Consider the following 24,643-nt stretch of genomic DNA (forward strand, 5'->3'; position numbering starts at 1 on the left):
AGTATGTTGCAGGAAGAAGTTCTGTTATATAATGAACACAGTAGCATTATGAAACATACTGGATAGACAATCTCTTTCGTATGCTCCCTTGTTTCTCTGAAAGCAAACTGCACTAATAATCCCATTGCAGCAGGGAGTTCTCCTTCCATAGGTTTCGATCTGCTGACGTGAGCCGTGTGGAACAGCTGGCGAGGAGTCTGCCCATATGTTTTTATCATAGTCTCCAGAGCTCTTCTTTGGACTGGATCTTCAACAGCTGACACATCCATTCCAAAATATGTCTAAAATGTAAATCAGAAACAAACAAATTATATCTATGTACATGTATAAGCATGTGTGTTCATTAAAGGGAAAAATTCATTCTTAGGGCATGTATATGTTCCTTTTCTTAGATTTTGGTTTTCTCTTATTGTTTTAAAAATCACGGTAGTGTAAGTAATGCCTTCTCTTCCTATTTTCCCCACAACAAGCACCCTTTGAAATGGATTGGGCTGAGAGAGAATAACTGGAGTAAAGGCACTCAATTATTTCTCTGCCTAAGGGAGGACTAGAATTCAGTGTCTCCCTATTTCTAGTCCAAAACCTTAACCATTACATTGAATAGGCACACATAAAACTTTTTAAATACAAAAATTAAGCAGCCAAGCAAGTATACTATGCAGCTGAGGCAAAACAGTAGCACCAAAGTTTCAAGCTAACAAATGTTATTCTGACTTCCACTTGGTTCAGTTATCAGCAAAATAAAAAGATCCAGAAAGATCCAGTAGGAAAGAATGGTAAGTCCCACACATAAAGCACGAACATAAAAGACACCCTGTATCTCCCAGCTTCTAAACCTCTGCAGATTTACCTTTGATCTTTCTATAATTTAGTCACTCTAAAATATTTTAATTTTTATCACCATAGAAGCCATCTACAGCTTAATGCGAGCATCTTGGGCTGATTTTAGAACGGATACTGCTATGGATGTCTTAGGGTAGTCGCATCCTTGGCAATTTTTAAGATATGTAGACTTTATGGATTTGAAGTCCACACATCTTAAAACTGCTAAGGTTAAAAAACACTTCCTTAGAGGATGACATTAGGCACTGGACCAAGATTGTTTCTGTTGATTCTGCCTGACATCCTCACAATCTTCAGTTCTACCATCTTTAGTGTCCTGTTGGATTCTGAAACAGGAACTGACACAATAATTCCAATTCTACGTAACACATCCTAAAAATGGATGCTGGGAGATTGCTATTTGTTATTGAGGGCCAAGGAACAGCTAAAGAGATCATTCCGAAAAATCAGCAACATATAGCTAACACCCAGTTTTCATTTTCTTTTCAATGCAAAGAAAGCAGTGATAGCTTTGAACTAACCAATATAGTATATACTCTATGGATATAGTAATGGGTTGGTTGCAGCCTAATAAAGTACCTTAACACATATAAGACACACGTGATGTTTTTTAGTAGGAATGTCCAAACAAGAATGAGAATATGCTACATTTTAGATGAGCCTTGATTCCTTGTACATGCTGGATCTAATACTGTTAATGAATGAAGGGCAAATGTATTATTATTATTATTTTTAAAAAAGGATACTTACAGCAGGATGAAAGACATTAATCGCTTGAACAGAGGTCTTGCCTTTTTGTTTATACCCAAATACTAAATCAATCCAATGGCAGATGGTTTGAGAAACATGGTCAGACTCTAAAGCTTGACGGTGGATCAGGATAAATAATCTTGGATCATTTCGAGCCCAGGGTGGGAGGTTCACATGGTTTACTCTTTCACCATTCTGACGTATCCCAAAATCAAAACCTATAAATAGAAATAATTCATATTAGTTGGCTTAAATCTAAATAATCAATATAAAAATCATTTTTATCTTCACACGATATTTTTTAAAAACCAACTCATAGCAATTGTTGCAAAATTCTGTTCTCCAAAATTTTACAGTGGGGAATTGATTAAATCAATTGCATAGTTTGCATATAGCTTTAAATCTGAAGGTGAATCTTGGACTTGCACACTTCTCCTGTTTTTCTCCTCCTCCAGGAAAAACTTATTTTTTAACCAATCTGCAGTTTATTATGAATGAACCAAACATTTTGAATCTATTATCTATTACCCATTTTTTAAACAATGTTTTTCAGTGATAATAATGGTCCACTTGACCTGTGATTAGATATAAAGTTTAACACAACAATTGAGATCTATGTTTTGTTTACCAACAGTTGAAGGTCCATTTTTTATTATTTTGCAAGTATATGACTCCCAGCAAACAAAATAAACAATAATGGCATAATAACAATATTATTAGAAAATTAAAACCTACTATGTAACTGGAGCAATAAAATACTTGCATTTCACGGAAGGAATTTAATCTTAACTTGCTTTCAGAAGGGAATCAACATTGGAATCATTTTTATTGGGGGGGGGGGCTAATGTGGAGACCATTTTAGAGAAGCCCTTCCTTCTGGCCTCAACCCCCCCTGATTTCATGATAGTGGGGAACTATGAGGGAATATTCCATTTCAGGTATAACAATAAGTATACTAGTTGGAACTGGGTAAACGCTTTTTGTGTCATAAACCTCACTTTTCCTTTCAGCAGTAGTTCTAAGTCCAGAAGTACTCTTGAATCATGGATCTGCTTCCCTGAAAGGTAGTACCCACTTCTTGAGAGATGAGACCAGATCTAGCAAAGAATCTTGTGAATGAACAGCACTTCATCTTGCTTTGGTTCAACTTCAGTTTGTTACTTCCCAATCATATCAAATAGCCTCTGGGCTCTGAAACAAGATGCTAACTACGGGGTGTGAGTGGCAATATACAAGATACTGCGCCCTAAACTAATTAATGACCTGTTCTAGTAGTTAAGATTAAAAAGTAGGGTGAAGAACCAAGCTCTGCGACACTCTGTTATAGCAGGCCACTGGGCTAATTTCTTCTTATCTACAACTACTGTGTCAGGCCTGGAAGCCATCTTTTGCATTTGGACCTTCAGGCCTGCGACACTTAATGCTATGTGAAAATGGGAGGGGGGATTATATGTAGTATGGGAGATATATAGTCTAAATAACATTCCTTTCTCAGAGAGTCAAGGACATCTTGCCCTGGACCTGCAGTGATGTGACTGGGAGGCATCTCCAGTAGGGACGGGATCTGATTGGACCATGTGATGGACATGTGGGTGCTGGGCAGGGATTTGAACTTTCAATTGGGTGTGGGAAACCTGGAAGCTTTCAGATTTGTGTTTTCCCAGATGTGCCTATATGACATCTCTAATAAAACAGAATTTTGAGGAAACTCAAGACCGTGAGCTCTAGTCCTGGCTTAGCCATGAAAACCAGCTGAGTGACTTGAGGCTGGTCACTTTCTATCATCTCAACAGAGTGGTTGTGGGAAAAAATAAGAAAAAGAAGAGGTGTATTGGATATGTTCATCAACTTGAGTTCCCATATTTTTCGGAGTATAAGACACACCTTTTTTCCTCTAAAAAGAGGCTGAAAATCTGGGTGCGTCTTATACACCAAATACAGCATTTTTTTTGCCTCCGACAGCTCCTGAGGGCTGGAGAGGGCAGAAATGAGCAAAAAATGGGCCGTTTTTTGCCCCGACCCAGCCCCTAGCAGCACTATATAAGCCTCCATAAGGCTATGCATGCAATTTTTTTGACAAAAAATGGGCCCGTTTTCGCGAAAAACGGTGGTTTTTGCTCATTTTTGGCCCCGCCACCCCACCCCCCGGAGCACTCTGCAAGCCCCTGCAAGGCTATTCATGCCTTTTATTTGAAAAAAAGGGGGGCCGCTTTCACGAAAAATGGGCCGTTTTGGGGAGGTTTGCAGAGTGCAAAACCTTTTTTTTTCCTTTCGGAAAGCTGTTAAGTTAGAGTGGTTGATGAGAATCACATTGATCAAGTGCTGTGCCAGCAGAAAGTTTTAGGTGCTACAGGTTCTCAGCGATTTCCTTCTCCAGCACATGGATAAATCTACTTACCTACCTATTCTCTCTCTCCCTCCCTACCTACTGTATTTATCTCTCTCTCTCTCTCTCTCTCTCTCTCTCTCTCTCTCCCTTTATCTACCTACCTACCTACTCTCTCTCTCCCCCTACCTATCTACTGTATTTCTCTCTCTATATTTCTCTCTCTGTGTCCCTCTACCTACATACCTATCTACTCTCTCTCCCTACCTACTGCATTTCTCTGTCTCTCTCTCTATCCCTCTCTCTCTCTCTCTCTCTCTCTCTCTCTCTCTCTCTCTCTCTATATATATATATATATATATATATATATATATATATATATATATATCCCTTTATCTACCTACCTACCTAACTACTCTCTCTCTCCCTATCTACCTGTATTTCTCTCTCTTTCTCTCCCTCTCTATCCCTCAATCTACATATCTACTTTTTTTAAAAAATTGCCTCTTCAAAACCTGAGTGCGTCTTATACTCCAAAAAATACGGTATTTGTAAAAATAATGACAGGAAATAAACAAATGCAACCAGTATAGTTTCCATCCTGTACCTCAACATTATTCCTGAATGAAATGCATCCATCTCTACTTTTTTATTTTCACCACCCTCTCATGAGTCAAGTATTTTTTGTTCTTTCCCATTACATCTGCAATCTACCAAATGAGTCCAAAAGTTCAACAATTCCAGCATTCAGTGTGATTGAGTGCTGGATGGATTATTAAAAAAATGTCATTTTGAAGCATACCTTCCCTATTAACTAAAAACTCAGGAAGATAAAAAAATTCTGGGATGAGTTCCTTTACATCAGTCATGGATTCGTAAGATGAAAGGCGCCAGGTTGTATTAGTAGAATGGAAAGTTCTGTCTGGAATATCAAAACTCTGATCTGAAAATGATGAAATCATATTAAATTAATTAGAAATTAATATAACACACTTAAATATTTGGTGATCAACAAGGAATACATTTAATTCTCTGTTATCTATGTGTATGCACTTTTACTGGTGCAAACACACACGATACATTTCAGCACTTCTATTTCTAAGGATTATAAAAAAAGGATTAAAGTAAATATTTGCAATGGTTTGTTGGTTCTGTGTTGTGACTATCCAAATACTGCCTATTCAAAGCAAGGAAATTAAAATTATTTACATCATAAAAACCTAGGAAAATGTACCTTGATAAGCTAAAAACATCTTTGTGAAAGGAGGCATTCTAACCAGAAAGTGAAGAACTGTTCCGCTATTTGAATAATGAGATCCATAATGATAAGGTTGTACAGGAGGCATCGGATCATCTTCTCTAGCTCCTTTACGATATTCTTCTTCTAGGTACTGCAGCAGAGAGAAAAAACAGAAGAAAAAACATGGGGTTTTTTTGTATTTTTTTAAAAAATATTATTTCAAAGTTAAAGTACAAAATTTTTAAAAAGTCATGCATTTCTCACAATAATTCAGCCCAAACTTATGGTTGTAAGTCATGCTGGTTGTTAAGGAGATTACCATGGACCCATTATGGCGAACTTATGACACAAGTGCCATGGGTGGCACACAGAGCACTCTCTGCGGGCACGCGAGCCGTTGCCCCAGCTCAGCTCCACTGCCCATGTGCGTGCGCCTCCCACCAGCCAACTGGTTTTGGGGTCTCTGCCCTGCTTGCATGGGGGGCAGGGGGCATGCGAAAGATGTGCACACATGCACGCGGGATAGGGTCCGTGCATGGGGGTCATATATGCATGTGTGGGACAGGGCGCACACAGGGGGGGTCACATGTGCATACATGGGGGTCACATACATAGGGGGTCACTCACAGGGGGTTACACATGCATTTCATGATGGGCGTGTGCATCATTTTGTACAAAAAGGTTAGTCTAAGACTGCCTGATTTTACAATTATTGTGGTCATTTAGCAAACGTGGTGGTTATTAAGTGAATTGATTCTCTCTAATAGGCTTTTTTTTTTGCTGGGAATTAGGAAGTAAACATAGGTTTCTGGCCAAAAAATATTGTAAACTGTGGTCATGTGATTGTAGGGCGCTGCAAAGGGCCATAAATAGAGGCTGGTTGCTGAGTGCCCCAAATGCGATCAGGTGACTGGGAGAGTGGGGGCAGGGGGAAGCCGTCAGAACTTTGAATCCAGGACATGTAGCCTTGGGGAAGTCCATCATAAATTCAAATGGTCATAAGTGTTACGTGTGTACAGCAATACTAAAGCAGTGCTGCTATTTAAATTAGCAATATAGTGAACTAATTACTTAAACTTATCTTTGGACTGATAATTTAAAAATCAATTTATTAATCAACATGATCAAAATGAAAATTAAAAAATTAATTGCCTTTGGATAAAACAGATTAAAACTTGGATGTCATCAGGACTAAAGAGACCATCAATAGTGTCAGTGAAGACATCATGCAGTGAACATTTTGTTCAAAACAGTCACAAAGAGGAAATCTGGAAAAAGTTTTCTTCAGCTGCTGAGTACATGAAATCATTAATATTTTCATAGATTCCTTAGTAATATTACTACCAAAGCAGCAATTAATTGAAACTAACTCATCAGCCTCAAAATTGGTTGGACTCTAAACTGTAGCAACAAAGAAAAGTGGCTCCAACAACAAGCTTGTGATCACTTGTGAAGACAATTATCTCTTATCAAAAACTAGAATGAGGAGGAATATTGAATATTTTATTCCCTTTTGCACATTTGAATAATCAGGCAGGCAGTTAGCAGAACACAAGGCACTTCATGGTTTAATACTGTTCTCTGTCTCTCATACCTGTTTGATTATAAATATGAATGATATGAACTGAAATATTTCAGTACCTTGTAAGTGTCAACATAACGATCTTCCTTTTCCTTTGACTGTACAGCTATTGGCTTGATCAAATTTCTGAAATTATACCAATATTACAATTTGTCAATTCCAGAACTTAAGGAACACAACAATGCAATCAAATTGATTTTTTTTCCCCACTACCATATGTGAATTTCACAGAAAGTGATATATCTAGTAAATCATTTTAAAAAGCAAGCCATTATATTTTTACCTATAAACCGATGGGTCATGTAAGTCCAATGTTTCACTAGTATAGTCAGAAAGTATAAAGGGAAATACTGGATACTGCATGAGATCATTGAAGGAACGACCAGCATGTTTATTTAAATGAGTGAGGTATTCAAAATTAGTGATCTGTCCAGTATACCACAGATGGGTCAACGCAGTAATGTTGCCATACTCCAAGAGATTAGGAAGATTGTTTGTTAGGATATTGTGGTACACATCATCCCGCACCTAAAAAGAAACAAAGAAATTTTTTGCCAAGCCTTAAATCATGATTTTTTTGAAATATACATTTTCAATATACTTGACCAGTCATGTGTTTATTTTAGAACTGTAGCCAGAGGCGCTGCCCTGTCAGCTGACTTCACCCTTTTTTAAAGCCATTTTTCACCCTCCCCAGGCTCCAGAGGCTTTATAGGAGCCTGTGGAGGGCGAAAAGAGCCCCCCCCCGCTCCGCAGGCCCTCTGGAGGCTTCATGAGCTTCCCTGAAGCCTCCGGAGCACAAAAAACTGGCCCTACGGGCAAACCGGAAGTTCAGGGACACACTTCCAGTTTGCTCGGAAGGTCATTTTGAGCACTCCGAAGGCTTCACGGAAGCCTCTTGAAGGTCCCTGAAGCCTTCAGAGCACTTAAAATGATCCTCCAAGCAAGCCGGAAGGCACTTCTGGTTTGCTTGGAGGGTCGTTTTAAGCGCTCCGAAGGCTTCAGGGAAGCCTCTTGATGGTCCCTGAAACCATCGGAGCGCTTAAAACGACCCTCCGAGCAAACCGGAAGTGACTTCCGGCTTGCTTGGAGTGTCGTTTTGACTGCTTCAGAGGCTTCAGGGAAGCCTCCTGAAGGTCCCTGAAGCCTCTGGAGGGCTTCCCAGGGGGAGGGGGAGGCTGTTTTCGCCCTCCCCATGCTCCTATAAAGCCTCTGGAGCCTGGGGAGGGCAAAAAAAGCATGCAAAAATGGGGGGTCGCACCTGTAGTGCGCACATGCACACTGGGGGGTCGCGTCTTGCATTATGGGTGCGGCACGCCTGCACATGATCCCCCCTGCGCTCCCCCCTTATGGCACACGAGCCAAAAAAGGTTCGCCATCGCTGACATACATATCTTCATGCCTCATTCACCTTTTGATATGTAGTCTCATGAATAGATGCTTGTCTTCTTTCCAAGATAAGTTGCATACAGGTAAGTCCTCTACTTGCGATGCCAATTGGGACCAGAATTTCTGTCACTAAGCAATGCAGCCGTAAAAGGGAACTAAAGTGTGGCACGACTTGAGGAAGGTGCACAAGACTGCACAATGATGTGTGAGTGACCAGTGTGGCACAAGCACAAAGGGGCCAGGGAAGGGTGTGCATATGGGGGGAGACTGATCTCAGCGACTTGCAAGCTTCTCCGTCAGCTTCCCTACTGAGGTCCTGGGAAGGCTGAAAATGACAATCATGGGATTGTGGAGAACTGCAAACAGTTCTAAGTGTGAGTTGGTTGTCAAGTGCCCAGATCATGATCACATGACTGTGGGGTTGCTAGGGTGGCTGGAAGGTTGAGGACCAGTCATAACCACCTTCTGTTTAGTCCTGTTGTTATTTCTGAACAGTCGCTGAATGAATGGCTATAGGTTGGGGACTACCTATACATGCACAAACCTGTTCATGCTGTACGTCTACGGAGATTCTCAGTAATCCAGGTCTTTATTGTCCCAAAGGTGCTTTTTCAAAAGGCAGCTGAACTTTCTGGTTTTTCTTTGAAGACATTTCACTTCTCATCCAAGAAGCTTCTTCAGCTCCGACTGGAAGGTGGGAAATGAAAGGATTTGTAATCCTTGCTGACAGCTGATCATTTGCATTCTTTTAGTGAGTCATTGAGGCATTTAGTGACTCCTAAGAAGAATGCAAATGACCAGCTGTCTTCAATGAGTATAAATTCTTCCAGTTGCCTCTTGAAAAAGCACCTTTGGGATTGTTCATAGTGTCAAATAAAATGCCATCACTATGACATCTATGGAACTTTTCTACTATAATCTCTCAATATAATATCATCTGAATTAAACCATGATTATTTCTTTTCTCTTGTGATCTTTTAAAGTATGTATTAATAGAGTGGTTTTAAATACTTCCTGCTATACATTGGTATGGGTAACTTTGGGGGCAGAATATAATCTCCTAACCTTTGGAAGGAGATATGGGATATCTTCTACGATACACAGTATACCTATGATCAAAAATGAGACTTTCCATCTACTGGATTGCAATAACTTCTTCAGGATGCCTGGGTTTTAGCAAAGAATTGTTCCTTTCCCAGACATACATGCAAACCAACAAAGGTTGGAATTCTACTGCTCAGTTTTCTCTGCCTGGACTCCTTTTGATTTCCTTTGTAAATTTTCATGCATATGAAGCAAAATTACACAAGGTTCCATCCAGCATTGCTGTATAGTCATCCATCATACCTACCTTTGTGTTGTCAAAAGCTAATAGTAACGTTCTGCCATTTGTTAAAAATATTTCTACAGCATTGTCTCTTAATTGCCACCAACGCTTGTGCACTTCTTTGATTTCTTCAAATGTCCAAGAAAATGATGCTGGCTCAGTTTCTCCCTGGAAACTCTAGAGAAAATTCATCATGTTAAAGTAATTAGCTTCTTCGTAATAATAATAAAACCCAGAATGTACTTATTTGACATGGAAATATTTTAATGTTTTGATATTTTTGCTACAGGATGCATAAATTATTATTGTTATTGTTTTATTTGATATTTTATGGCAAATGTCAGTGTTAATCAATACAGCTATTCCATGCATTTTAAATAAGTAACAAACATTTCTAACTAACTTAAATACTTTCAGATGCCAGAGAAAGTCTACTTATGAAATTTACCTAATGTTTTAAATTTTCTTTCAACAAATCACATAAAAATGTCTTAATTCCTAGGATTCTTACCTATTATAGGATTTGCTTGAATTATAACTAAATATGCATAAGCATATTTAAAAGAATGATTTAAAAACAATTCAAAACTTTTACTTACTGAATTTTCAATAATTTCAGAAGCATTATCTTCCACAAAATACATTCCACATTTGCCTGCAAAGTGAAACATATTTCAGAAATATTTTTAATTTATACATTGAGAGTTATCGTGGATTATATTTAACCTATATGTTATATCGAAAGACTGACGTAAAAATAAGCTTAATTTATTAAACTTAGGTATTACCCATCTTCAAATTGACTCTAAGCATGTACAATAAAAGCAAAAAATATAGAAAACACAATATAATAAAATCATAAAAGAGAACAAGAACCATTGGCAAATGGCTAACAACCCAACACATGTTGTTTTTAATGTTTTAATGTGTTTAGTTTTATAGTTTTGATATTTTGTAGTTTAATTTTTGATTAAGAGCTACCTAGATTTTGTTAAAAGATGGGCAGCAATATAAATATTTTGAATGGATGAATGAATCATTCAATCAATCAATCAACCAATCAATCAATCCAAAAGGTGTTCCAACCACCTTAATCCAAGGCTTGGGAGAAAAGTCAGATTTTTAAGGCTAGCAGAATGGGAGTCACACATATATTTGGAGGGGGGGGGATCTCATTCCAAAGTGGAAGGGGACAACTGTGGCCCACTCGCCATGGTCAGCTTGTCATGGTCAGCGTGCCACGGGACAATTTAACAATTTAATTTAATTATTTAAAATAAATAAAAAAATAATTCGATTTTTGTCATTCACATTTCATTCTGTTCCTCCATTTGCTTCCTTTCTTTAATGATTCTGTTCCACCATTTCTTTGATACTAGTGTAAGTCTTGTCCTATAGCGAGCTGTCCCATGGCAAGCTGGCCACAGCAAGTTGTCCTGCAGCGAGTTGACCGGGCAAGTTGGCTGTGGCGAGTTGGACGTGGTGAGTTGGCCACGGTGAATTGTCACAAATCCTTCCTACTCTGTAAGCTGCACAAGTTTACCGATACCCTTTCAGGACTGTTTCAGCTCATTCCAGCTGGGCAGACTCCATACCAGTACCTTGAATCACACTTGAAAGGATACTGGTAAAGTAGTGCAACTTACAAAGCAGGGGTGTCACATTGGCATACTTAAGCATGCCCATCACTGCCCAAACACCACTGCATTTTGGACTAATGGATGACAAAAACACTGTTAGCAATTTTTTTTAATACTATGTATATTGTCTTTTATTTTATAAACTGCCAAGAATTATTAAGAGTCAGCCAGCCTTGAAGTGTGATAAATAAAAATGAAATATATTGATAACAATTTTAAAACTTATATTTGTAAAATATAATTCTGTTGTAGCAGAATTCATAAATGAAAAGAAGGTATTAACTCTACCAAATATAGAGTTTTAGCCTTTAGCTTTTAGACAGAGAATCTAGTTCAGTTACTGTTACCCATAAGCAAAGAAACAGGCAACAAACAAGATAAAACAGTTTAGGTAGTAAAAGAGTGGAAAACAAAAGAAAGTGATCACCCAAATCTAATCTAAAAACAAGTCTCAATTAAGCAGCTTGTGCTTATTCGGTTTCCAACTATTCTCAGCCTCAATGACAAATCTGACATTTCAAAGTTGCACATTTATAAGAAAAAGCACTAGTTAGCATCTAGAAATAAAGTTATTCACTAAGTGCCAAATATGACCCAACATTGCATTTTCCCTTCTGATCAACAGCAACCCAATCAGGTGAGACCTCAAAAAGGTCATCAGCATCCCACTTTGATCCTATTAAAATTCCTCTCTAATAAAACTGCTTTTAAGGCTGAGATGAAGGTCATTTTTGAAAGTATGGAAAAATTCCTACAGGCTAAATTATATCTATGGACTAAAGTACTTTTTCCATACTCCGCAGTATGCACCCCCTGGCTGTTATTCAGTAGAAAACAGCTAGATTTGCTATTTTTGCAGGTATCAAAAGTACTCATCTGAAAATTGCTGCCTGTATATAAGAACTAGATTGCTTGGTCAAATACAGAGTTAAGAGTAAAAAAAGATTTACCTAGTAACAATTCACCAGGGGTCTCTCTGGATGGGGCCACATTTATACACCTTCGATTAACTCTGCAAAGAGATACAGTGAAATATGACAGCTTCAAATACTATGGTAATATAAAATCAAGAATGGTAAATCCTAGTTATCACAAGTGAAATTTACAGGCAGAATATTTCTTTCTTCTCCCTCCTATTTCTTCTACCACCTCCTTTCTTCTGAGATGTAGAGACTGGCTGATGGGAGCCATGAAACTTATAGTTTGGGTTCAAACCTAATATTTTTATTGTGGTAAACATTCTTTTGGATTATAATCTATTCCTTAGATATTAACAGGATATACATATACATACATACACAGAGAGAGAGGGAGGGAGGTAGGGAAAATACCTACATAAATACAAGTGGAGGGGAGGAAATGTAACAGTTAAGTCTAATGAATTGCATTACTAACACAGGCTAAATACATAAAAAATATATGTATGTGGTAATAACTGAGCCCTCCTCTTGTCAATTAAGTTAGCCTGACCTCCCCACTACTTACTTCTCCATTTACTTGTTCAACATGCGATCATATTTCTATAACTCGGGCCTAATTTGTGAGAAGCTTTCTAGTTAGACAGATGATTCTTAAGCATTCTGTGTATAAATACTGATGACCCTGCATTATGTTACTTTTTGTTACTTTTCCCTTTCTGGAGAACTGACCTTATATGCTCGCTGGCAGCTTTGTCTTTCACTGTAGAAGAGTGAGATGAATGTGTTTTGTCTTCAAACAGATAGGCCAGAGGGAGCTTAAGAACCTCTATTAAGAAACAAAAACAAAACTTTTATCTTTTAATTTTTTTTAGAGAAAGTAACTGGACTCATAAAGAATACTACAACCTACCTTCCAATTTTTGCCTGTCTTTGAGGAGGTATTTATTTGGAATCGTTAAGTAGCACCTCTGCAAGCGGCGTCTCTCTCTGTTAGGTCCTTCGGTTGGGTCCAGCTGCCAAGATGATGGGTAGGAGGTAGGGTCATACCAAAGAGCCCTGAAGAAATAAACCCACAGAATGGTTGCAGTATTATAATCTATTAATTATTTTCTTAAGTTCCTGCTTTTATTGGTATTATTATTATTATTTTCTCTGTTGTCTTGCAAGTACACTGAGTGCTTCTGTACTGGAAAAAAAATCCTTCTGTGTCTAATCAAACTTGGCCAAATAAAATATTCAATTCAATCCCACTCAAGTAGAAGCACTGGAGTAAGACTGATACCCTACCCCGTGGCAGGTGCAATAGGCAGAGGGTCTGTACCTTCCCAATTTCACTTTATACATCAACGATTCCATTCTGATGAGCTTCAAGAAATTACATATATAATATGCAATTTTGCTAAGCAGGAATGAGAAACAGTCAATCCCTCAGGAGAGAGAAAGCTGGAGATGATAATTTTGAAGGCCAAATAAATCAGCTTGATCTGCTTGCTTCAATGATACACTGATTTGGAATGAAATAGATGAAATCACACACACACACACACATTTTACATTACTATAACTTGATCAGATTTTAGGTTGTAACAGAGAAAAGGTTATTTGATTTATAGCAGTCTCATCCTATACCGATTCTGAAGAATTGCAGTTTGCTTCTTTTAAGGGAAATTAAGGCAGCGTTTCAAGTGAATGTTTGCAACTGCCCTTCTAAAATGCAAATCTGAATGTGAATCAAATTCTATTTCACAAATGGGAACAGCTATCTCAGATTTTTTTTCTCATTAGGCAATAACAGCAGCCATTAATTTTTTGAAAAGTAGAAAGGTAGCTGCTTACCTATCATGTGTAAACTGCTGAATGAGCTCCTGCCAGTGTCTGCTGGCACTTAAGTCTGTTTTATACATCCCCCTGATGTGCTGAATCACCTTCTTTCTTTCCATTCCCTGGGACAGAGAGGCAGCCTGAGTGATGTCTCCTGCAATTTTAGAAATCTCCTTTGACTTTGCATCCAAGCGCTGAAACAGACTAAATGGAAATAACCAATTTAAAAGGACAGCACCATTTACATTAAGCAACAAACAAAGCGAGCACTGTATCCATTTGTAGCTGGGATTTTCCATTTATAAGGAAATGCTTTTTTTCTGTTCGTCTCTTTTAGTTTAACCAATCCCCCAAATGTCTCCTCTAAAGTTAAAAGATTTTTTTTTTCAAATTAGGATTCAATATGGATGGTAGGATTCAGAAGGAACTTCTCAAATCACCAACTTCTAAGATAATGCCAGCTATAACCACAATTTAATTTCATAGCATGGCATTGAAGCTATCCTACTGAGGAAAGACATGGTTAAAAAGAGAAGACCTTTGATGCTAGAAAGAGCAATTTTATGCTGTTTGACTCTTCCGTCCCACATTGTATAATAATGAAGCACATGGCATTTTGTATGTTTTTCTTTCTATTCCATGCTTTTGCCAAGATGCACAGAGATGTTTTTTTTAAAGCACAGTGCAACAATGTCTTCAGAGGGAAGTAAACTAGACTGGTGCCTATCTTGGTGAAGGCTCAATGGGGAGGCAGCATATATTTTTATTCTTAGTAAAAGCAGTAGCAACTTACGTTTGCCAGTTGTTGGCCATTATCTTTTCCCAAGCAGCTTTATTCACCTCTTCTTCGCCCATGTATTTCTTATGGTCCTGATAAGCAGTTTTAAAAAAAGTGATTCACTATTTCATCTAGTTTCTTAATATTGCTGCAATATCAAGTACAGTGCTTTGGTACAGCAACCAACTAGGACCGGTACAGACTTCAACAGACAGTTAAGACTGCTGAAAGAACAATTGCAATCAGCCTGCCTTCCTTGGAAGATCTGTATATTGTGTGGGTCAGAAGGAAGGCTGACCTCTCACATCCTGGACATAAACTGTTTCAACTCCTTTCTTCAGGACACCGCTATAGGGCCGTGATGTCGAACCTACGGAACACGTGTCGGAAGTGACACATAGAGCCATCTCTCCGGGGATGCCCCGTTGTTCTTCTGAGTTCCGGGTGCATCTTCACATGTGCAGGAGCACCAGAAACTGGAAGAGCAGCCGAATGGCGCGCACGCATGCGCAGGGAAGCTGAGCTTCTGGTTTCCGGCACGCCAGCTGGTCTTTGTGCACGCATGCATGCCAGAAACCAGAAGACCAGGTGACCAGTGCACATGCGCATGCCAGAAACTGGAAATTCAGCTTCCCGGCACGCACATTCATATGCGTTTTCTGAATCTTCCAGTTTCCGGTGCTCCCGCACACTCGGTGCCGAAAAGGTTTGCCAACACTGTTATAGGGTATCGCATGCCAAAACAACTAAACAGAGGTAGTTTTTTCCCTCAAGAAATACATTTACTGAGACAGAGAAGCTCCAAACTACAGTGAAGACATTACACACATATACATTTATCACTATTTTTGCATATCTGCATGCAATTTTCCTACAGTAGTATATGTACTTTTTGCAAACAATTTTCTTCAATTAATTTCCCTCCCTTATTTTTCCAAAACTATGGGGTTTTGTGCAAATCTTTTCCTAGTATGTTCATTTTTACACATATTTCTTTTTGAGACAATCATAATAGTTCATAATTTGGAGAAAAATGTGTCTTTGCATGAATCTCAGTGTTCATATTGATTTGAAAATGCAGAATTGTTTAACTTCTTATTGAAATGGGAATTTCAATAGATGCCCCATATCTAATTTTGCAAAGATGTTAATGATATAAATGTAATTTAAGTGATACAGTATATTCTGTAGATTTACATACCTCTTCCATTGCTTTTATGAGGTCAGGTTTTGGTGGAGCATTGAGAGGAATGTATTTGTACCCACAAAGCTTTAATGTGTTCATGAATGCTCCAACCGATATCTGTTCTTCTTTGGTTAATTCATCTTTATGATCATGCATTAATTCAAATAAATACAGTGACAACTTAGGCCCATGCTGCAATAATAATAATAATAATAATAATAATAATAATAATAATAATAATAATAATAATAATAATAACAACAACAACAACAACAACAACAACAACAACAATAACAAATTAAGGACTATAGGAAAAAATCAGATAAAAATACTCATTTACATATTTTATAATTATTCAAAGCATATTCAACATGATTATGCACACAAATAGATTTTAGAGTTTGTGCCATTTGAACAACAGTTCCTTGTGTAACATGGTTAAAGCCTTTTAAAGCTGAAGGAACATGGATGATTATATACTGTAGCTTAATACAGGTAGTCCTCGACTTACAACCACACTTGAGCCCAACATTTCTGTTGCTCAGGGAGACAGTTAAGTAAGTTTTGCCCCATTTTACGACCTTTTTTGCCACAGCTGTTAAGTGAATCACCGTAGTTGTTAACAACACAGTGGTTAAGTGAACCTGGTTTCCCCATTGACTTTGCTTGTCAGAAGGTCACAAAAGGTGATCACATCCCTGTCCCATTCGTGTTGGAGGCACCATTTAAGCCACTTCTGGGTTGAAAGGATTGGCCAAGGGCATCACCGTTGCCTGGAGAATGCCCAGGGAGCTCTTTTCATGTCTCCGTTAAGGAACTGAAGGGACGCACCCTGCCACCCTGCAGCACTCGGGTCTTGAACACGAGCTTGCTAACGTCTGACCCAGCATACTAACCACCGGAGTCACGGTGCTCTGGGTGATCACATGAACCTGTCATAAATCTGAGTCACTTGACAAGTGTTTGAATTTTGATCATGTGACCATGGAGATGCTGCAATTATTGTGTGAAAAGCAGTCATAAGTCACTTTTTGGAGTACCATTGTAACTTCGGGTGGTCTCTAAACAAACTGTTGTAAATCAAGGATTACATGTATCTACTGTTCACAAAAACAGTATCAAAAATTCCACTCAGATCGCGTAACTCTTTGTCATACCTAAATGTCTTTACAAGCTATTATATAAAGATAGTTTCAAGAGGTCCATATCATCACTGATGCAAGATGACAACAAAACATGGGCCACAGCCGTTTCTTAACATGAATTGGTTCTTTTACCACACGTAACTACTAAAACACTTACTAATCAAAAGACCATAGCACAATGGCACAGCACTTCTTTACAACTAAAAGAACTTCAGATACAGAAAAAGAGCTTCCACTGTACTTCAGGGTCAACAGAAATGAGCTAAATGGGACTGCATAAATAGATGCTCTCTATTGCTATGATGAAGTGCTCTCAATTCACCTTGATTTTCCATATCATATTCCCATTAACAATCCTGTTAAGAACGACTTAAAGGCATGTCATGGAGAATTCGGGGGGGGGGGATATGTCATAATTAGTTGTAAGAGGGGAAAAGCCCTCGTAGGTGCCTCAGCTATACCACATTTGATCTGAAAAATAAGTGGCTGATATAGAACACTGCTACTTATTTAATAATAACACAGCATAGCTCAAAAAGAATACTCTATTCGGTATGAAATACCTGCATTGCTTTTTGTTTGCCTCCAGGTACAATCCAAGGCAATAATTTCAACCACAAATGAACTTCATATTTTAAGCCCAATTTCCTCAGGTAATAATTTAATCCCATGCGACTTCCTACTTCTTCCAAATGTTGACAATGTGGCTTTAGTTCAAAGTCTGTCAGTTCACAGGATAGAACTATCATCTATTAAGACCACATTTTTCCATATAAATTCCTCTTATCAAGATTATGTTGAATAAATAAAAACCTAGAGAAAGCCACTGGTAGGACTAGAAATCTAAAATATCATTTCCCATACAACAGACTATTAACAAATGGTACCTCTCTCTCTATGGAGCTTGGCATTTTAACTATACTAGAGCTTAAATATCTGAATTTTTAAGAAAAAAACATTAGAGCAATCTCCCTTCAAGCTTTTAAAAGCACCAGAATTCTTACCTGCAAAGTTGTACTTAAACACTCTCGCAAAATCTCCTGGTGGTTAATTTCATGTAAGAATTCCAAAGTGTGCTTTCGTTCTTGCAAAGTGCGTGTTGGAGACAAAGCATGCACAAGCAGTCGCCCAAGCTGTACTCGAAAAGTATCCTTACAAGACAAGAGAATTTTCTTCCACTGTTGCTTAGGGGTGCTTAATCTGGAAGTGCCCTAGGCATGAGAAAAATTAAATTATCTCCCGAGATTCTTCTTTCTCATCTAAGAACAAAACACACGACCAATACAATACAAGCATTTGACTAAAATGAAGTACTCTTAAAGGGTTAGGTTGTTGTTGTTTTTTACAAAGATACATATCACACCTTGGTAGACATAAACCATAAACATCCGGAAGGATTCCAACAAACAAAACATTGATTCTAGTTAGAAAGTTGAGATTTTGTACAGTCTGTATTAAAATAATGTGCAACATATAAACTGTTATTTACCTGCTTATTTCCATTCAAAGTCTACTGCACCTCAGGCAGATATATTGACACATTCCAATAGGTACTCTATAGCGGAGATCCCCAACACCAAGATTGTGAACCAGTACCGGTCCACGGCCTATTGGGAATGGGTGCACAAGCAGTAGCCAAGTGTACAAAGCTTTATTTGCACATAGGCAGGATTAGGTTGCACGTGCAAAACCATCCCCTCCCCCCGCTGCCAGTCCATGGAGCCTAAAAGGATGGGTACCATTGTTTGGTTAAAAGTGATGTGAGGAAATAAAAAAAGAAGAAATGTCTGTCTATAAAGGGGATGGGCAATTAATTTTCCCAAGGGGCCACCTGAGAAACTGGGACTTTGGTGAAGAGGTACAGCTGTCACCCTCTCCACCGCCATCCCTGTTACCATGGACCAGACAAGTATAGTCAAAGGGCTCATTGTGGTCTGGGCTACAATAAGCAGTAAGAATGGATCAGAGGAATTGATGATCTTTAGGAGGTAATACACAGCACAACCACTTACAATAGATAATTCGATTCCTTCAATCATTATTTTAAACATTTCTCTCAAGAAAGTGTTTCTTGGGGTAAGTTCCTTCTGTTCATCCTCCTTTTCAGCCATGTCCTTTTGGGAAACTATTCTGGAAGATATATTCTGGAATGGGATCTCAATCATTTCAGGGCAATTTTCAGAAAGGTCTGCAAATTTGAAAAAGGATTATATGGTCAATGTTAACACAGATTGTCTTGATCCAAGGCATCCCACTGTCCAAGCTGTACTCAACCAGCGCGCCCTAAAAAGTTGGCTTCTCCAGCAAGCCGGCCTGGCCTGAATAAAATAAATTATTAATTTTAATGGTTATTTTAAATTTAATTTCTAAATTGCATTGTAAATGTCTATTGAGGTTTTTTTATATTCTATTTTAATCTTTCTTTTAACTTTTGTAATATGTGTTTTTATGTTGTACGCCGCCGTGAGTCCTTTGGGAGAAGGGCGACATATAAGTCCAATAAACCTAAACCTAAACCTACTTGCATGGCTGATAGATTACAGGAAATAACTGCTTTGAATGCCACTGAATTGAATACAATTGAATTTTATTCAATTCTTTAGTTTGCATTAAAAGGACTTCAGGCTATCATTTTCTTTGCTGTAAAAATGAAAGTAGACTAAGAAGAGTTTGTGGTAATTGAAAGACACATAAAAATATGTTAAGTCATTGCTAAAATAGTGCCAGCTGGCAAGACAAGGAACATGTAATTTTTTTCACATCAAATTTTGAGCTGTACCAACATCTTGCATTTAAATGTGCAAACGTATCTAAATAAAGGATTTGGAATATTTTAAAAATACAGGGAGAAGAAAAATACAGTGAAAGTTACTGAAAATAAAAAAAAGGAGCTGCAGAGTGGAGCAACAGCAAGTGCAGCAAGAGGCTCAGGCACCTGAAAGCAAATCCTGGCTTTTAAGAGTTTCTATAACCCACATCAATGATCGCTTCCAAGGACAGGACAGGGGGCAAAGCCTAAAATGAAAAGCCCTGATTTTAGGATCTGGGCTCAGGCTCACTAATGAAAAGGGCTGCTAAACTCAGGTCTCACAGTGGGACGCATGCATAACAAAGGTTAATGACACCAAGAAATTAAAACCATTATGAGTACTGTACACGATCCAGTATGGTATAGTATGGTATTAAGGAAGAACAAAACAATGAACTGTTTTTAAATGAAGAACAATATTTGCTTCTGCAGTTCTTTATATGGGACAAAGATCTAGGTCAGTGATGGCGAACCTATGGCACGCGTGCCACAAGTGGCATGCAGAGCCATTTGTCAGGGTTAGCTGGCCAGCACGCATGCGCGCGCTGGCCAGCTGAGTTCACCTTTTTAAAAGCTATTTTTCGCCTTCCCCAGGCTCCAGAGGCTTTATAGGAGCCTGGGGAGGGCGAAAAGAGCCTCCCCCGCCCCCCGGAGGCTTCAGGGACCGTCTCTGAAGCCTTCGGAACGCTTAAAACCACCCTCCGAGCAAACCGGAAGTGACTTCCGGGTTGCTCGGAGGGTTGTTTTAAGCGTTCCGGAGGCTTCAGGGACTGTCCGAGGCTTCCCTGATGCCTTCGGAGCGCTTAAAACCACCCTCCGAGCAACTTCCGGGTTGCTTGGAGGGTGGTTTTAAGTGCTCCAAAGGCTTCAGGGAAGCCTCCGGACGGTCCCTGAAGCCTCTGGAGGGCCTCCGGGGGGTCGGGGGAGGCTCTTTTCGCCCTCCCCAGGCTCATATAAAGCCCCTGGAGCCTGGGGAGGGCGAAAAAAGCATGTAAAAATGGGGGGGTCGTGCGTTGTGCACGCATGCGCACTGGGGGGTCGCGCGTTGCATTATGGGTGTGGCACGCCTGCACTCGACCCCCCTGCGCTCCCCCCACTTGTGGCACGCGAGCCAAAAAATGGTTCGCCATCACTGATCTAGGTTTAAGCAAAAATCTATTTGTGCAGCACTGCTCTCCTGCCCACTGAATCCTTTATTGCTACTAAAAAATTCTTCCTATTCCAGGGGTGGTGGTGAACTGAATGGAAATGAACCAGTCTTTTGTGCAAACAACAAATAACAAACTCAATATGAAAGCTACTACATTCCATAAAACCCAGAGTCATCAACTGGATTAGAAATGCCAAACTGTACAAAGATGAAAATTTAGAAAATACTGGTTACCATAGAAGATTTGCCATTCACACAATGCATGTCACGGATTAGCACATAAAGACAAAGCTGATGGTGGTAAAAGGCAAGTAATTCATCCAAGAATCTAAACAAACTCTCAAGGTGTAATCGGGATCTCTAAAATCATGTGCAATATTTCTATCATTTCTTTCTAGACCTCTCCCATATAAATGCACATTCATTGACCCTCCCTCCCTCAAGCAAGACATAGCATAGTCTACCACATTCTGCCATTGACCTTTCCACTTCAGTCTTTCTGTTTCTAGTTTCCTCCTACCCTGAGGTCTGCATTCCCCACCATTATCCAAGTATCTGCTTCATTCATTCTCAGCCTTTCCTTAGTTGCTCCAAGTCTCCTGGTTTACTAAATTATAAAAGTGGAATCTGATCTACCTTTTATTCCCTAAGAATAAATCCATATGGGATGTGGAGATATGCTGAAGAATTTAATGATAGACAATTCAAAACCAACACTTTAAATCACTTTTGCCTCTATTATTATTATTTTAATTAAAAGCAAAAAGCCAGGACATGCAAAATACTCTACCACACAATTTCCAACATTATAATGGACCATAATCTGCATAATCCTTCTTTAGGGCTACTTTTAATATATTGTTTGGTAAATAATTACAATATATAATTCTTTCTGCTGTTGTTCAACATATTGCTCAAATGATGTGTCTTAATGGATTCCAAAAATTCCTTAAGAAAGCTGATATTAGCACTGTGGATTAATTTTCATAAAAATGTTGGGAAATATTATTACCTTGATACATGAATCTATTGGTGGTTAGTACAGTAATCCTCTGTAACCTCTGTATAAGCTCTGCTTCAGTGGCACAAAGAGAACTGTCTTGACTCATTCTACGCAGCATCATAAAATCCAGTTCCTCGTTTGCAATTGTATGCATTCTCATTAGGAATATCTCAGACTGAGCAATAGAAAATGTTCTTGGTGCTTCAAAAATGAAAAAGAAATACCAATAAAACTTCACTGATAAAATTCCTTGATGAAATTTTAAATTGCAAATATCAAGTGTCCACACTATTAGAGGTAATAGCAGGGGCGGGAGATCTTTTTTCTTTTGACAAAGATTTTTACATAAGGCAAAATGATTTAGCAAAATGAATTAAAGGTTAAAAACAGATCAAAAGATTCTGCTCGTAAACTTAACATAATAACAAACATTTTGATAATACTTTGTTATAGAGATATATCTTCTTTTAATTACTCATCTTCAATAAACTTTTAAACTTAAAAAAAACACTGTACACTTCATCACAGAACAGTGACTAACCAAATTATAGTTGAAAATTGCTGAGTTAAAAAACTTACCAGCAATGCTTTTACGTTTCTGAAATATAGCCTGACGATCTTCAAATGATAAATGGGGTGAATGGCTTAAATGCTCTGAATCTGGATTTCCTACAGTTTTTATATACTTTATAGCTGATTGCAAGACTGTGAATTGAAAATTAACTGCCATTTCTGAAAGCAATAGAGATTAAATGAACAAGCCGTCATTTCTTCTGATTATTTCAAAGATTAAATAACTCAAGCATGTTATTCACACAAAGGAATTTGGAGCTTACTCCGTGTTCTGTCGTTCTTGCTCATCTGCAGATGTCCAAGTAACACCATAAGATCTTCAATAATCCGAAAGTACTGTGTTCCTGAACAGCTGCAAGCATGGATTGTCACAGCTACAAGTAACTGCTGTATATCACACACAAGCAATCTGGAGTCATTTGAGAGAATGCTGTGGGAAAGATGAAATCAGTTAATTAAATCCCAAATTTTAGTCCCACATCCAAGTTCAACTGACTTTATTCCAATGGCTTACTGGGCAATTCTGAATATTTTGTTTAAAACTACATATGTCGTAAAAGTGTACATTTTCTAAAAAAGACACATGAACCTGCCTAAGTTCAAGCTACTTTTAGTGACTGCATTCGAAATTACATAATATGTAACATGGTTATTAATCAATGCCCCCATGTTCATACTTATGATTGAAAGTTGAAAGTCATTTCTTTGTATATTTATATACAATATATAAGAAATGTATATATTTCTTTTTCCTTTACTATATTTATTTTTCTTTTCTTTATATTCTTTTTTTAGTTTCCATTAGTTTTTTTCTTGTAATTGTAATCTCTAATTTATAATTAGAATTAACTCTACGTTTCTAATAAAAAAAAGATGACATTGAATTGATGGGACTTGGAGTACCGCTATTCTGTCTGCACATACATAAGACAGCCAGCCCTTCAAATAATCAGAGAAATAGCACTTAGATTTACCGTATTTTTTGGAATATAAGACACACCTTTTTCCCCTCAAAAAAGAGGCTGAAAATCTGGATGCATCTTATAAACTGAATACAGCATTTTTGGCCTCCTGAAATCCACCCCTTCACCAAAATGGCCGTACATAGCCTTTAGGAGGCTTTCAGAGTGCTCCTGGGGGCTGGGGAGGGCAGAAATGAACGAAAAACGGGCTGTTTTTTTCTCAATTTTGCCCCCCCCCCAGCCCCCAGGAGCACTCTACAAGCCTCCTAAAGGCTATGCATGCCCTTTCTTTAACAAAAAAAAAAGGCCTGTTTTCACAAAAAATGGGCCATTTTTTGCTCGTTTTTGGCCCCATCCCACCCCCCAGGAGCACTCTATTAAGCCTCCTAAAGGCTATTCATGCCCTTTTTTTTGCGAAAAATGGGCCGTTTTTGGGAAGTCTGCAGAGTGCAAAAACTTTTTTTTAATTTGCCTCTTCAAAATCTTGGTGCGTCTTATACTCCGAAAAATACAGTATATACCACTTCATAGTGTTTTACAGCCCTCTCTAAGCAGTTTACAGAGTCAGCATATTCCGCCCAACAATCTGGGTCCTCATTTTACCGACCTTGGAAGGATGGAAGGCTGAGTCAACCTTGAGCCTGGTGAGATTCAATCTGCAAACCTGATGGCGGCTGGCAAGCAGCAGAAGTAGCCTGCAGTACTGCACTCTAACCACAGCTATGACATAAATGGTTTTATGTCTTCTTCCAATTCATGCCACTCCATGCAAGCCTATACCTTACATGAATATCTCAAAAGTAATCTAAATGTTCTACAACAGAAGAAAAGTAACAATGCCACTTACTTGGCTTCAAGTCCATTAAGTGTTGCTAAAGTATTACAGAGCACATACAACAAGCCATTATCCAACAGCATGTCTGCCATTTTAGGACAAGAATTTATGATTTGCAGCAGGAAACAAAAGGAGTTATGTAACAGGATGCAATCATGGAGGGAATTCTCAATAAGGCCCAGAAAAGGAATGACACACCACTTTTGAAAATGGCCAGCATTTTTCGCTTCTTCTAGATCAAAGCTATAAAAACAATAATAATGCAATCTTAAGCTCAAAGCAGCAAGACTTCCATTTTAAAAATAAAAATATTATGTATGGCTATTGGCAGTAAGAAATAGAAATATAATATGAATGTATCAAT

At 38.4% G+C, this 24,643-nt stretch overlaps 1 protein-coding gene across 6 annotated transcripts in view; it reads right to left on the minus strand.

Moving 5' to 3' along the window:
• The window catches only part of LYST (lysosomal trafficking regulator), a 104,972-nt gene that overhangs the window by 29,809 nt on the left and 50,520 nt on the right, over nt 1-24,643 (minus strand). For all 6 annotated transcript variants that reach the window (XM_081940995.1, XM_081940999.1, XM_081940998.1 and 3 more), the window contains 20 exons: nt 24,292-24,522; nt 22,746-22,912; nt 22,489-22,641; nt 21,919-22,110; nt 18,960-19,135; nt 17,952-18,158; nt 15,818-15,994; nt 14,632-14,708; nt 13,854-14,042; nt 12,928-13,073; nt 12,747-12,843; nt 12,048-12,109; nt 10,057-10,112; nt 9,482-9,634; nt 7,025-7,269; nt 6,801-6,867; nt 5,154-5,310; nt 4,722-4,862; nt 1,594-1,811; nt 60-281 (listed from right to left, as the gene is read on the minus strand). In XM_081940995.1, coding sequence (XP_081797121.1) covers nt 60-281; nt 1,594-1,811; nt 4,722-4,862; nt 5,154-5,310; nt 6,801-6,867; nt 7,025-7,269; nt 9,482-9,634; nt 10,057-10,112; nt 12,048-12,109; nt 12,747-12,843; nt 12,928-13,073; nt 13,854-14,042; nt 14,632-14,708; nt 15,818-15,994; nt 17,952-18,158; nt 18,960-19,135; nt 21,919-22,110; nt 22,489-22,641; nt 22,746-22,912; nt 24,292-24,522 — 3,133 coding nt within the window. The remainder of the gene's footprint in view (nt 1-59; nt 282-1,593; nt 1,812-4,721; nt 4,863-5,153; nt 5,311-6,800; nt 6,868-7,024; nt 7,270-9,481; nt 9,635-10,056; nt 10,113-12,047; nt 12,110-12,746; nt 12,844-12,927; nt 13,074-13,853; nt 14,043-14,631; nt 14,709-15,817; nt 15,995-17,951; nt 18,159-18,959; nt 19,136-21,918; nt 22,111-22,488; nt 22,642-22,745; nt 22,913-24,291; nt 24,523-24,643) is intronic.

This window comes from Natrix helvetica (genome assembly GCF_964273705.1).
Source record: "Natrix helvetica genome assembly, chromosome: 2".
Classification (NCBI taxonomy): Eukaryota; Metazoa; Chordata; class Lepidosauria; order Squamata; family Natricidae; genus Natrix; species Natrix helvetica.